The sequence below is a fragment of the Rhinoraja longicauda genome, chromosome 14 (genome assembly GCF_053455715.1).
Source record: "Rhinoraja longicauda isolate Sanriku21f chromosome 14, sRhiLon1.1, whole genome shotgun sequence".
NCBI lineage: Eukaryota > Metazoa > Chordata > Chondrichthyes > Rajiformes > Arhynchobatidae > Rhinoraja > Rhinoraja longicauda.
Genome location: NC_135966.1, coordinates 24,663,132 through 24,677,166, shown reverse-complemented (window position 1 = coordinate 24,677,166; position 14,035 = coordinate 24,663,132). Strand labels below are relative to the sequence as shown.

Below are 14,035 nucleotides of genomic sequence, written 5' to 3'. Positions count from 1 at the left end.
ATGGTTGTCACAGGAATTGTTGGTCACTCGCTGGGACTGAGTCCTGTTAAAGGGATAAGGAGGAGGAAAACGGTTCCAGTTCCCTCCACTGCGGCTTCAGATATCGCATTTCAACCGTTTGTACTTTTTTTTCATTTTGATTCCTCACTCCTTTGGTTAAATGAAAATTTGCCACATGTTTCAAGTTACACCTTTGTCGTCATAAGAAACTGTAGATACTGGAATCTTGAGCAAAATACAAAGTGTTGCAATAACTCAGCAGGTCAAGCAGCATCTATGGAGAGAATGGACAGACCCTTTCCCTCCACAGATCCAGCCTGACACAATGCGATGCTCCAGCACTGTTTTTTACACCCTTGATGTCACTTGTTTATAATTGATCTGATCCCTTCAAATTTGCTTCACCTTGGTGTCTGGTTCTTCGTCATGGCTTTCCAACTTTTGCAGTAAGTGGGTATTCTGCAACAGAATTGTTGAGAGTTGTTGAATGATTTGTCTTCCCATCCCTATGATAGGTTTTTATCATTTATTTTTCCTCCCATTATGTGGAAAAATCTAATTTTCCCTCTTCTGGAGTAGGTTTATGAAATATTATAGAAAATAACACAGGACAACACAGAAACATCTTTTACCCACAATGTCCATGCCAAATTAAACTAATCTCTGCTTACACGCAATTCCATTCCCTGCATATCCATGTGCCCATCTAAAAGCCTCTTAAATGCCATTATGCCTCTACCACCATCCCAGGCAGTGTGTTTCTGGCTCCTAGCACTTTCTGTGTAAACAAAATTTACCCTCTCTTAAAGTTATGCCCCATCATTTTTGACATTTCCCGGAGAAAAGATTTAACTGTCTACCCGATCTATGTCTCTCTGGAACTTGCGGAAAAATATAAATTTAGATCAATTGAATATCGCATTCTGTCTTTTTCTAGAATATTCATATTTGATGCTCATTACATTCTTCAAAGATACTCGAGTCATTAGGAAGTGAATGGATGATCAACAAATCTCAAAAACAATGCAATATTACAGCTCTAATGAATGGAGTGGTTCTGGGAAGATTTTTTATGCAGCTATTTTTTCATTTTCTTACTAACATTGGCAAGAAAGTAAGGTGGCAGGAAAACTCTAAATCTTGTAGCTTTCGTGCTTGTAATAAGTTTTCAAACCTGTAAAAATAAAAATGTTAGATCAAATTGGCATCTGGTGCAGTTGTGTTACTAGTTTATATAGTTTATATAACGAACTAGATTGAACGTGGTCAGCAAGGAATTATGAAAGAGAAGCCATGCTTAATGCATGTCCTGGAGTTTTTTGAAAATTTAACAAGTGGAATACAGAACACAGTAAATGGCAGGACCCTGGGGAATGTTGTAGACCAGAGCGATCTAGGAGTGCAGGTACATAGTTCCTTGAAAGTGGTGTCACGGGTAGATGGGGTGTTCAAGAAGGCTTTCGGCACATTGGTCTTCATCTGTCAGAGTATTGAGTATCAAAGTTGGGAGGACATGTTGCAGTTGTACAAGACATAAGGATGAGGGGTAATCTTACCCTCTTATAGGACCATAAGAGAAAAAGATAAGCAAAATGCATAATCTTTTACCCAGAGTAGTAGAATCAAGAACCAGAGGGCTGGTTCAAGGTGGGAGGGGGGGACTTTATTACAAGTTGTAGACACACTATATGTCTTTATAACTTAATTACTCTGTAAGGAAAACTAGTGGCTCAATATATTCAGAATTTCAGAAGGTCAAATATGCAATTAATGTACAAAATTAAATCGTATGGAATTGAAGATGGCGTACTAGCATGGAATGAGAACTGGATGACCGACGGGAACAGTGGAAATTACAAATCTTTTTCCGGATGGCAGTCCCTCATTGTGGGGTGCTACAGGGACCAATGTATGGGCCCCACCTATTCAGAAGATATGTCTATGATTTGGATGAGGGAACTAAATGTGACATTTCCAACTTTGTGATGACACTGAGCTTGAAGGCATGTAAACTGAGGACGATATAGTGAGGCTCCATAGTGATCTTGACAAGATGGGTGAATAGGCTGATGTATGGCAGGTGCAGCCTAACATGAATAAGAGTTTGTTAGTCTTGGTGAAGAGGAGAAATAAATTATCTACATCATGATAGACTGGTAAAAAAGGGAAATGTTATAAGACTCCTGTCTCTAAAAAGTAAGTCTTCCTACTGCAGCAAATGGAATATTGGCATTCATTTCAAAAGGATTTGAGTAATAAGTAAGGATGATATATATATATGGCATTTATGAGAACCCATCTGGAATTCTGTGTGGAGTTATGATCTCATTACCTGAGGAAAAATGTTCTTCATGTCAAGGAAGTGCAATGAGGGTTTGCCAGACTGATTTTTAAGATTGCAAGATTAATGTACAAGCAGAGAGTGGGTCAGCTCTACTTATATTTACTGGAATACAGAATTATGAGAGGGGAACTCATAGAAACCAATAAAACTCTTAACGGGATTAGACAGTAAATAGGGGGGGGGGGGGCATTCCAAATGGATGGAGAGTCAAGAGCCAGGTGTTACAGCTTCAGAAAGTGAAGTGCACCATTTACAACAGAGATCAGGAGAATTTCTTTCACCCACAGACAAAAGGCAATGAAGGCCATATCAAATATATTCAAATAGCAAATTAAAGCCAAAGGGATATGGTGAGAAGTTAGGACCAGGGTACTGAAGTGGATGATCATGACTATGTTAAATCATGGAGATGGGCTGAATTAACTACTGCTGTTTTCTATTTTTATTAAAAACCACTAACCTTGATTGTAAATCCAAATTTGTGGAACTCTATATTGTCAATCCGTCTTGATCTTTGTCTGAAGATGTTTGCGCTCAACGAACATTAAACTCCATAAAACACACTTCCTGCTATCACGTGTAGGAAAGAACTGCAGATGCTGGTTTAAATCGAAGGTGGACACAAAATGCTGGAGAAACTCTGTGGAATAGGCAGCATCTCTGGAGAGAAGGAATGGATGACGTTTCAGGTCGAGAAACTGAAGAACGGTCTCGACCCGAAATGTCACCCATTTCTTCTCTCCAGAGATGCTGCCTACCTGCTGAGTTACTCCAGCTTTTTGTGTCTTCCTGCTCTCATTTGCTATGTTTGTACCATCTTGATGTTATTCATTGTTGGGCAGTGACTAGATAAAGCATAAAATCTTTTTTTTCCCTTCCAAGTCTGTTTGGTTGAGGTAATGTGAGGAAAGTAAAATTCCTGACTATTTAACACTACTTTTGCTGTGGGTCTGTTCTTTCTAAACTTTCTTGTGGGATTGAGTTTTAGAGCAGAAAGAAGGTTAAGAGTTGTTAGTGTGATTACCTCTGCCAATCTTTATGCCCTTCTGCTGCTTGTTGGAATGTTCAATATGTCACCACCACATTGTACATGACAACCAAACCATGTTGATTCTTAACGATGCATCAAATCAAAATGATTGTTGCAATTTTTAAGATGCCGAAATGCTCCTGTTATCTGTTGACATTGTTTCATCCAGAGTCGGTTCCTAAAAGTGTTTTCCCATTCATTTATAATGCACTTATGGTCTAATCATTTGGTCAGAAGCTGCTTGTTTTGTTTGCCTAGTTAATTATTTATCATGTATTGTCTGTTTTGATGTAAATCCTTAACCTCTTACCAATTGATTCTAAAAACCGTGTTTATTTTGAGAGCAAAAAGTAAAAACTGCCAAAGCTGGTAATGTAAAATTAAAAATGTTAGAAATACTCAGCAAGGTCAGATAACATTTATGGTGAGAGAAACACTCATTTTGATGATGTTCCATCGTTTCTGCGCATCAAATGCTTATTATATTGCACTCGTGATATTCAGTTCTGCTCACTTCAACTGATATCGACGACCATTTAGTACTGGAAACTAAAAACAAACTTTCTATGCAATTATTTTATTACAAAAAATAGTATTTTCCAATATTTTAATAATTACTGTGGTGCCAAAGGTATAGAAATGCAGATCATTTAAAGAATGATAAAGTAGTGGTGAGCATCTGAGTTGCTATTTTATGCTTTAGCATATATTTAGAAATTCAGTATTTAAAACCAAGAGTTCTGTTAACTTCATAACAATCCCCCATTTCATTTGGCTTCACTTGTTCTATGGATTCAGTATCTTAGGCTAATGAAACTAAGGTTTTGTACATTTCTTTGCAATTTTTCAGAATGCTTTACCTTTCAACATTTGATACTATTTAAGAATTTATTCAGAAGTTTGGGGTAGTTATTATAAAGTATGCATATAAGTTCCTTCTGTATATTTTATGTTCTTTCATTCTTAGAAAAGTCTTACTCCAGTATAGTTTTGAACTTCTGCCAAAATAGGCGTGATTTTGCAGTGTACTTTTTAGACTGGTGTTTGGGTAAGTTAAGCTCTGCAAAACAGTATAATGCCACTGACCTACAGTACAGATACTAGCAGATCATTAATACTAATAGGCTGGATATATTATTTTCATTTTGCCACAGTTGGATTTAATACAATTGCTTAAAACGGAACCCATTTGGTCCTTGCTTTTTATATGTAAATCGCATTTTAAAAGGTTTCATTTTGCAAATTTTGAAGCATTTGCTGCTTAAGTACTGCCCATTGGGAAATTGCACATGTCACCTCCTGTCATGATTCATCTTCACTCAGATGTCATTTACTGTGGTATTTCATCAGAGATTAAGTCATCAATGTTAATTGCTTACCCGTTGAAAATTGAATCAAAAAGTTGTGATTTATAAATCTTTGTTTTTACTTCAAACAAGAAATATATTATGCTAAAAGTAGTGAATCGTGCAATTTAAATAGTGTCTGCTGGGCCATCAATTTTATACTTTGTAAACTCCCTGCCAATCATTTTAATGTATTAAAAATCTCACTAATGCCATGCTGAGCATAGGTGGAAGTGTCTGTGCATTGTTAACTTCATGTCACAGGTGCCTTAAACTGTCCCCATATTTGTCACATCTGCTTCATGTGTCTCCTCCCAGTGTCCCTTCACTTTTTCCCTTATCCACATATTTAGTAGTGCTGACTTGTTTCCCATGAGTTAACAATGAGAAAGTGAGGCCTGCTTAATCGTACAAATTTTATTTTAACATTTCTGGAAAGGAAGAAATGGTAACAGTTTTTTTGCACTCTGCTTTTTTGGTTAAATAATACATTTACTTGGTGTGCTTTAATGACAAGTAAGAGAACCAGAATGCTTTAATGATTTAATTGGTTCAATTCCAGCCCAATCTTTAACAATTTGTTGTTTACATAAATCTTTAGACATTCATTTTGTGCCACGAGTTTTTTTTAAATTCGTTAGTTAAATTGTAAAGACAAAATTTGAGCTAATGGCTATAAATGTGGTATAGATTTCACATTCATGTTATCGTTTTAGCTGTGGAGTTTGGATGAATCATGATGGGTAGGCAACTTATTGCATAAATAAACCTTTTGTACGAAGATAGACACCCAATGCTGGAGTAACTCAACGGGACAGCCAACATCTCTGGAGAGGAATGGGTGACGTTTTGGGTCGAGACCCTTGAGTCTCGACCCAAAACATCACCCATTCCTTCTCTCCAGAGATGCTGCCTGTCCCGCTGAGTTATTCCAGCATTTTTTTACTATCTTCGATTTAAACCAGCATCTGCAGTTCCTTCCTAAACTTTTTCTACTATTGCTAATAGATCCTTGCTAAATTGTGAATTATAAGAATGCCATGTATTAGCTTTAACTGTATTTTTAAGATGCTTTGTTATCCTTGACTACATATTTAAGTATGAAAGATTATTACTCCATTTGTTCCATTAGCTGCTCTATTCAGTGACTGCTTCATTCACTTGCAGTTTAAACTAAACTCTAAACTTTAAATGATTATTGGAGTGACTGCGGTTTGTGAGACCCACTGTTGTAGTGAATTGTTGCAAACGTATGTTGGTGTTAGGCTGACTGAAAGCAGAATGACTCTTTATATTGACTCTTTATCAGTGTGAAGAAGGGTCTCGACCCGAAACGTCACCCATTCCTTCTCTCCTGAGATGCTGCCTGACCTGTTGAGTTACTCCAGCATTTTGTGAATAAATACCTTTAAAATATATAGTTGATTTAAAACTTGTAATGTTTCTGGAGCTGCCTTTGCAGAAGTGTCTTACTTTCCATTTTTCTGTCTTTAATATCTGAGAAAGTATGAAGTTTTGCACTTTGGGAGCTCGAATGTAAGGGAAAGGATACAGTTAATGGCAAGACCTTTAACAGCATTGATGCTGAGTGGGATCTTGAGCTTTAAATCCATACCTTGGTAAAGAATGAGTGTGGTATGCTTGCCTTCATTGATCGGGGCATTGAGTACAAGAGTTAGGAAGTCATGATGCATGTCTCTGAAGATTTTGGTTAGGCCGCATTTGGAGTATTGCATGCCATTCTGGTCATCCCATTAAGGGAAGGATGTAGAGGCTATGGAGGGGGGGGGCAGGGGGGCATGAGGTTTACCAGAATGCTGCCTGGGTTAGAGGGTGTCGATCGAGAAGTAGAGATTAGACAGGCTTGGATTGTTTTTTTCTGGAGAACTGGAGGTAGAGGGTAGATCCAATCGAAATATATAAAGTTATGAGAGGCATAGATAGGGTAGATAGAACCTTCTTCACAGGTTGGAATTGTTAAAGACTAGAATGCATAGCTTTAAGGTGAGAGGGACAAGGGTGCCATACACTGTAGGGGTGCTGGTGGAGGCAGATGGAATAGTGGCATTTAAGAGGATTTTCAATAGATATGGAAATGGAGGGATACGGATCACGTGCAGGCTGATGAGATTAGTTTATATTGGCATCATGTTTGGCACAGACATTGTGGGTTGAAGAATCTGTTTCTGTGCTATTCTGTTCTATGTTTTCCTTTTGGCTGCTCTGAACAGTTTGCATTTTTCTCTTTTAATACTTTTCATCTTTGGTCATAGGATATTTAGTCTTGTTCATATTCTTACTGTGTTTCAAATGAGCATGTTCTCAAATGTTGTATATACATTTCCATTTCTTTATGCGTGTTCTTCTTGAAACACACTACCCCTAATGTACAGAGAACATTCTCTTCGGTATCGCATTCTCCTTTGCACCCTGCCTCCTTTGTCCAATCCCACCTCTCTTAAATGTGTACGTCTTCGCGATTTTCTTTATACGCAGAGCTCTGGTTAGATCAGGGAAAATTACTGGAAAAACTGACTTCCACAAAATATATTTTAAATATAGCAGAATGCAACCAAAGTGAAAAGGCAGATAATTTGTCTCTGTGCCACATAAAGTATTAAACTCCTTTCTGCAGTTAGGAAATTTACTTTGTAGGGTTATGTGGTGGAGTGGAAGGGTATGAAGGATAACAAGAGCTGATTTGGGTCACCTTTAAAAAGGAATTTTAATTAATGTAATACTGCCAATTAATGTCTATGATATCATTCATATATAGGAAATAAGGTAACAGATTTAATGCAGCAGACTTTTAACCCATCGAAAGCAATGAAAAAATTAAACGTTTGTTCAAATTGATGAGAATGGGGGGGGGAATCTTGATCGCCAATGCTATACCATGTTTTTTTCTGCATGAGGCATAATTTAGGTTAAGTTGCTCATGGAAAAGCAGCACCTCTGACAATGCAGCATTCTATCCGTACAACATTGCAGTATCAATCTAAATTATCTACACCAGTCTTTGGAGAGGGTTGAATACTCAATCTTCGTGCTGTGCTACTTTGAAAGATTAATATTCTACGCACAAATATGTGGGTTTTGAGAACAATGAAGTTTAGAGCTAGATAGAGCTCTTAAGGATAGCGGAGTCAGGGGGTATGGAGAGAAGGCAGGAACGGGGTACTGATTGAGAATGATCAGCCATGATCACATTGAATGGCGGTGCTGGCTCGAAGGGCCGAATGGCCTCCTCCTGCACCTATTGTCTATAGTCCACTATATTCTGGAGTTTCTAGAATAATCTGGAAAGCATGTACAAGATTAATTCATTGAATTCTGCCCCTATCCTCACTTGATTCCTACTGTTTATTGGGTTCAATGTCCATTTTCATAAATCATCTCAATTTCAATAATGGCAAGTTTAGTTTAGAGACACAGGGTGGAAACAAGCCCTTCAGCCCACCAAGTCCATGCTAACCAACAATCACCATATACCAGTTCTACCTTGCACACTAAGGACAATTTACAGAAGCCATTTAACCTGCAAACCTACACATCTTTGGAATTTGCAAGGAAATCAGAGAAACTGGAGAAAGCCCACAGGGAGAATGTAAAAAATGTGTACAAACATCACCTGTAGTGAGGATGGAACCCGGGTCACAGGCGCTGTAAGGCAGCACTGTGTCTCTGATCAGAATTATAACTTTGCCTGCTATGGTTTAATTTCTAATGCATTCAGACCAGAATAATCACCACATGGTAACTTTGATATAAAGTTTTTTTAGCTCATTTTTCTTTTACTTCTAAACTATTTTTCAACGCTTGCATAAATACACAATCAGGATTACAATTATTTTTTTCCTCCGCCAATCCAATTTTAAACGCCTTTTTTCAGCCCTGAGGTTAAAAGTGTGAGAGTACATGAAACGTTTCCGCAGATTTAAGTTGGTTTATGTACTCCTAGCTGTATTGCTTCTATATATGGGTTCTCCATACAACACCACCTATTTCCAGTAATAACATTAGCTGTTTTCCAGGAACTTCTTAGATTCCTTTTAAAGTTTGTGAACCATGTCACCCGAACATCATGTTCACAGCACAGAGGGCAACTTGTTGAACATAACTTTATGTAAACAACAATTTTGCTGTTCAAATGACAAAGGTGAGTTATCATGTGCCGTCTTAATTAATATTGTGGGTTGAATTTACCAAGGGAAGTGGATGTGTTGCAATTAGCATTAAAAGATCTGGCTTAATACTGTGATTTCCATTAGGTATCCTCATTTATAGAGGAATATTATTCGTATATATTAAGAAAAATCAACACTGTTATTTTGTTGATTATGAAAAGTTGTGCTCCGCTGTACTTATCCTAACTGTATACTGAATGTGCAAAGCTTGCCAAAACATTTGAGAGATTCTTTTTCCATCGACCCTGCCAGAAAATGTCCAAAAATTCATGGGCACTTTTGTAAAGGGGAATGATGGCATAAGTTTGGCTATCCTTGTTGTTACCCATCTATAATGCCCAGTAGCCTCAGCAATAGTGGATGCATTAGTGATAATTTTTCAAAACTCTTTAGATTCTGGAGTAGTTCCTGAGGATTGGAGGGTAGCTAATGTAACCCCACTTTTTAAAAAGGGAGGGAAAGAGAAAACGAGGAATTATAGACTAACATCGGTAGTGGGGAAAATGCTAGAGTCAGTTATTAAAGATGTGATAGCATCACATTTGGAAAGTGATGAAATCATCGGACAAAGTCAGCATGGATTTATGAAAGGCAAATCATGCCTGACGAATCTTATAGAATTTTTCGAGGATGTAACTAGTAGAGTGGATAAGGGAGAACCAGTCGATGTGTTATATCTGGACTTTCAGAAGGCCTTCGACAAGGTCCCACATGGGAGATTGGGTTACAAACTTAAAGCACACGGTATTGGGGGTTCAGTGTTGAGGTGGATAGAGAATTGGTTGGCGGACAGGAAGCAAAGAGAAGATTGTTCCCGATGTTGGGGAAGTCCAGGACCAGGGGTCACAGCTTAAGGATAAGGGGGAAGTCTTTTAGGACCGAGATGAGAAAACATTTCTTCACACAGAGAGTGGTGAGTCTGTGGAATTCTCTGCCACAGAAGGTAGTTGAGGCCAGTTCATTGGCTATATTTAAGAGGGAGTTTGATGTGGCCCTTGTGGCTAAAGGGATCAGGGGGTATGGAGAGAAGGCAGGTACAGGTTACTGAGCTGGATGATCAGCCATGATCATATTGAATGGCGGTGCAGGCTCGAAGGGCCGAATGGCCTACTCCTGCACCTATTTTCTATGTTTCTATGCCCTTCACTTTGCTCATGAAGCCAAGGTTTCTTCAAATACAAATCTTGTATTGGTTCTACCACTTTCCTCCTCTTGCCTTTTCTGGGTTCATCTTGTCTCTTCATCCAGCTCTTGCTCCCTTGATCTCATTCGCTCTTAACCTATCAACTTTTTTTTTTTCTCTGGACCTCGTGCTTGCTAATAGAGTAAATGTCCATTCTTTTTTAAACACTTTCACACTTGCATCACTTTCATCGCCCCAGTTTTCCCTGCTGCTTCTCAGAAATGTCCCAAAACAATTTTACGATTAGCAATTTTTTAGTGGTACATTTCTCCTCTTAAAGCTGTCTGAACTTATAAGGCATTGTTGGCCACCCACTGTACCTGAGGTTTTAGTTTCCCTCTTGTCAATCTCATTTATAATTGCAGTGTGGCGAGTCTGGAAGCGGATGGGTGTTGCAGACAGAGTTTATTGCATGGGCAAAACTCCGTGACAATCGCAACACTCAAAACTAGACAACCAACAAAACGTCTTACCTAGACGGAGTTCAACACTAGACTGCTTGTCCCTCCCGCGCTGGCACACCTGGTGACATCGCTAGCCAATCCGAGGGTTCGAACTCTCCCAGCCAATCCCTATGTCCCTACAGCAGCATCTCAAGATCCCAACAAGCTACACCTGGCTCTCTCATCTTCACCTTTTTGTTGTCATATTCTCTCTGTGTCCACAGAGAGGGAGGGGGAGAGGAAGAAAGGACTTTGGCATCTCCATGTATGCTCGCATCACCGTGGTCCACCTTTCATTTGCTGTATCTGTGTTGTTTAGACTGCTTAGCTGATCAATTCCTCATGCAGCACAGTTTTTATTTTGCAGTTGAGTATTGGGACCATTGCCTCTGGTTTACACTACTTGCTCCCATTGTCACAGGCTGAACTAAACTGTTTGTATTCAAGACATTTGTCTGACTTTAATTGAATTTCCAAGCCCAGATTAAATAAAATATCGCTTATGTTTGATGTGTGGATGAATAACTTGTAAGGAACAGAGCAAGGAAAATGTAATATATGTGCAAAAATAGCTTGGCTATCAGGTACAGAACATAAAGTGGTTAACAAATGGAATTGATACTACAACACAAATGGCATCAGGATGACAACAGTGGATGGAAAATCATGTGCAAGACCCAGCACATGTATAACTATTAGGTGATTTGGAGAGGGTCCCAAATACCTGACACAGAAGAGCAGGACATAGTGACTTAATAATCTGGTGAAAGACAAAGGCAAGTCAGTCTAATATTACATACAGTATCTAAATGAATGTAGCTACCGAATTCAATATTATTTGGAATTCCTCATGAGTTAGTGTTGGTGGGCAGCTTTTCTGAAATTGTTGTAAGATAAAGCAGAAATTTGACGCAAAACAATTATTCATTTTGTTTGTTTTTGTGAAACAATCAACAATAATTCATCCACTTGTTCCTGTTTTAAGGCTTTGAAAATCCAGCTCTTGTTGTGCTACTTAAAATTATTCAGTGGAGGAAGAAAGAATGTATAACAATAGAATCAATAAGAATGGGAGGTAGACACAAAATGCTGGAGTAACTCAGTGGGACAGGCAGCATCTACGGAGAGAAAGAATGGGCGACGTTTCGGGTCGAGACCCTTCAGACTTGTAAGAATGGTTTAATAAACTCGATGTCTTTTAAGAAATAAAGGTCTTGAATGTGTCAAGCAATACTTGCAGGTGAAGACAATGCACCTAAAATTCATTCAGTCCCTAGAATTACAATCGCAAAGAAAGCTCATCAACGCCTCTACTTCCTTAGAGGTTTGAGGGATTTTTGTATGCCAACGAACCGTTTATCGAACTTCCTACCAGTTTACTGTAGAGAGCACAATGACCGGTTGCACGATGACCTGGTTTGGCAACTCAAATATGCAAGAATGAAGGATATGACAAAATGGTAGACACTACCCGGTCCATCACAGGTACTGGCCTGACCATGATAGGGACCTATAGGCGTCAGACATCACCCTGGCCATGCTCTCATTTCACGACTACCATTGGGAAGAAGGTACAGGAACCTGATAACTGACCACCCGTTTCAAGAAGCAGCTTTTCCCCAGCAATCATCATGCTCTTGAACACTATATAGCACTAATCTCAGCAACCATGATTTTCACTGGACAGTGCTTTTGGTTGCACTGGGGTTTATAGTTATTGCCCAGTTATGGTTACATAGTATCACTGTTATTAATTTATTGTATTTTTGATCATATATTATCTTTGGATTATTGTGTTTCGGAACCTTTTAAGCTGCAGCAAGTGGGAATTTAATTGTTCTGTTGCTGGAATATATGACAATTAAACACTGATTCCTCGCCTATTTTGGTACCAGTATTAAACTTATCCATAAATGAGTCAAAGCTCTATTGATGCCGCACAACATAGTTTTGATCAGCCTACTTTGTTTAACAAAAACCTCTTTCAACTCTGAGATTTCAAGAATTCAACTTGCTTCAAATTGAACAGATGCATTATATGCTTGATCAAACCTTTTGTCTATAAAATTGTCCCACAACTTCTATAACTGTTCAGCTTTACGTAGAACAATAGAGCACATGAACAAGCTCTTCGGCCCACCATGTCTGTGCAAACAATGATGCCAATCTAAACCAATCCCATTTACCTGCATCTATTCCCCGCCTGTCTGTGTGTCTAAATGTCTCTTAAACATTGCTAACATATCTGTTTTTATCACCTTTCCTGGCACCATGTTTCAGGTACCCACCACTTTTTGTGTAAAACAAAACTTGCCTGGCAAATCTCTTGTAAATGATTTCCCTCTCATCATAAACCTGTACTACACTAACTTCAACATTTCTATTCCTCTCACAATTCTATGTACTTTATTCCAGTCACCCGACAGCCTCTGATGCTCCAGAGAAAACAATCCAAATTTGTTTACTTGGTAGCCAATACATTCCAATCCAGGTAAAGTCTCAATGAACCTCTTCTGCAACCTCCCCAAAGTATCCACATCCTTCCCATTGTGTGGCAAGTAGAACTGCAGACAATACTCTAAATGTAGACTAACTAAAGTTTTATACAGTTGTAGCATGACCTTCCAAATGTTGTGCTTGGTACCTTTACCAATGAAGATAAGCACTCCAAACTCCTCCTTTACCACCAAATTTACTGGTGTTGCAACTTTAAAAGAGTTATGAATTTACAGCCTCTCACCTGTCTCAATGTCTTGCCATTTACTATAAATTCTCCTCTTAAATTTGACCCCCTTAAAGGCATCGTCCCACACGTCCAGATTAAACCACATCTGCCATTTCTCTCCTCAAATTTCCAACTGATCTATATCCGTTATATCCTTTGACAGCATTCCTCGCTATCCACAGCTGTCTTGATTTGTGTCATTGGCAAACTTACTAATCAGAATTCAAACATATACATCCAGATCATTAATATATATCCCAAACAAATCCTGTTACTTAACATTGTGGAACACTGCTGGTCACAGACCTCTAATCAGAAAAAACGTTCCTCTACTATATCCCTTTACTGTAATAAAGGCTACAACAAGGACATTGAAGGAAATCCACTTTTTCCCCCCAAGAATTCATTGCAACTATTAGGAATAATACAGAGCTTCAGATTTGGTTACTCAAAAGAGCAACACTGGAGTTTGGCTAACCTCAAAGTCAATTTAATTTTGTCTTCTCTTAGCCATGTATGAAATACTACACAAAAAATTTAAATATGGTATGCGTGTTAAAAAAAAAAGTTTGAATTGAAGATTGAACGTTTAAATACTATTAACTATGTCTTCAACAAAATGTTTGCCATCTCTTTTGATTGTGACACAAGGGAAATCTGGAAACAAGTTTAGCAAGTCATACATTCTGGTTTTGAATAGTGCACACTGCCTTTGCACATAATAGAAATCCCACCATTATACTGAACCTGTCCTGAAGTGAAACTTGCAATGAGCCA

The 14,035-nt window shown here is 38.4% G+C and overlaps 1 protein-coding gene across 1 annotated transcript in view; it reads left to right on the top strand.

The window, feature by feature from the left end:
* Positions 1–14,035, top strand: part of LOC144600040 (uncharacterized) — a 64,378-nt gene continuing 50,343 nt past the window's right edge. Inside the window, exon 1 of the mRNA XM_078411393.1 lies at positions 1–116. Within this exon, the coding sequence (XP_078267519.1) occupies positions 1–116 (116 nt within the window). The remainder of the gene's footprint in view (positions 117–14,035) is intronic.